Consider the following 1,552-nt stretch of genomic DNA (forward strand, 5'->3'; position numbering starts at 1 on the left):
GCCATTGTAAAAAAATTTATTTATAACATTGGCTGATCTAATAGTTCAAGTCCAATCCTAAACATAAATGAAACTATAACTCTATAAGGAATTTAGAAGTAAATTAAATTTACAGTTACAACGAAAATATAATTAAACGAAAAGTGAAAAAGAATAATTGGCGCGTTGAAAATCAAAATAATGTTGATAACGAAGAATCTGGAAACCATATAAGGCTACTTTTGTAATTTAACCTAACTATTTCCCGACGCTTTTCTCTTCTTTACTTTCGTGCAGAATAGTACTACGAGCAGAAGGTTAGTTCACGGGTCTTCGTTGATCTTTCAAATCGTAGAGGTTGCGATCTTCAATGGAGATCAGTGTTATGAGCTTCAAGTTACCATCATCTTTCAGATCTATTCAAGTAACTGCTGCTAATCCGATCTATACTCCTCCGATCTGCGATACGAAGAGAGCAGCAAGATGCCGGAGGATTTCAGTTGTCGTGAACGGAATAGGAGGAGGATCGGCCAAGTACAAAGGAACACAGATGAGAGAGCAAAAGCTGACGGAGTTGATTGAGTCGAAAGTCGCTGAAGCGACGCAAGTTTGCGAGGGAGATCGTGATTCCGACGAGTGCAAGGTGGCGTGGGATGAGGTGGAGGAGGTGAGTCAGGCGAAAGCTGATCTCCGGCGAAAACTGGAGGAGAACAGGGATCCTTTACAGTCGTTTTGTGAGGAAAATCCCGAGACGGACGAGTGTCGTATCTACGAAGATTGAAATCCACCGACAGATGATTCACGATCGGCGACTTCCTCCGGCAATGTATGTTTTCATTATCATGGTGATTGTATGCTAATGGATGATTATCTTATGTGTTTACTACTTTTTTACTTATAATCCAGTACAAAATTGGTTCCAGTTTTAGTCATTGATTAGGTTAATTACTGATTGTTAAATTCATTAATTAAGAATCGTTATCACGAATCATGATGATTATGGTAGAAATAAAATTGGAATCCGAATCGGAAATTCCAGTTTGGGAACAAGTGGGAGACAGGACCCATTATAGCGAACATTGTATTAAGCATCTGGGATTCTGGATAACTCATACGATTTCGTTGAAAATTGGCCTACAGATGGAAACAAAAGAAATATAAACCAAAAGTCTTTTGAAAATTGAAAATGATATTGAAGGAGTTTTTCAAACCAAAACTTTTTGAACTAGTTTGTTAACAAACTCTTAGTGCATGAGTTCTTTAAATTTTTTGATAGTTTAAAGGTATTAGACAAACAATATTAAAATGATTAAAATATAATTATTGCCTTATTGGGTCCAATAAACAAACAAATTTAAAAAATTTCTTAGTTAAGTGTGAAGGTAGCATGGTTGTTGTAACTGCGGACAACTCCAAACTGACAAATGCCAATGGCACATGTTGGTAGTGTTCCTTTTTGCCTAAAAGAAAATTGAAAAGAAATGGTGTTGCAAAATGTTTATCATTTACCGGGAAAGAAAAAGATTTTGATATCGGTATTAGGATATGATGATGTTAAAGTATTTACAAAAAT

The 1,552-nt window shown here is 36.0% G+C and overlaps 1 protein-coding gene across 1 annotated transcript; it reads left to right on the forward strand.

Moving 5' to 3' along the window:
* Positions 1-233: 233 nt before the first annotated feature.
* Positions 234-901, forward strand: LOC145102913 (calvin cycle protein CP12-3, chloroplastic-like). Its single transcript, XM_079040432.1, has one exon. The coding sequence runs from the start codon at positions 350-352 to the stop codon at positions 758-760; it is 411 nt and encodes a 136-aa protein (XP_078896558.1). The 5' UTR covers positions 234-349; the 3' UTR covers positions 761-901.
* The last annotated feature ends 651 nt before the right edge of the window (positions 902-1,552 follow it).

The sequence above is a fragment of the Lactuca serriola genome, chromosome 4 (genome assembly GCF_051521515.1).
Source record: "Lactuca serriola cultivar US96UC23 chromosome 4, Lser_US96UC23_V15, whole genome shotgun sequence".
In the NCBI taxonomy this organism is placed as follows: Eukaryota; Viridiplantae; Streptophyta; class Magnoliopsida; order Asterales; family Asteraceae; genus Lactuca; species Lactuca serriola.

Coding starts and splice junctions, on each gene's coding strand:
- LOC145102913 (XM_079040432.1), top strand. CDS start 350: ATGGAGATCAGTGTTATGAGCTTCAAGTTACCATCATCTTTCAGATCT.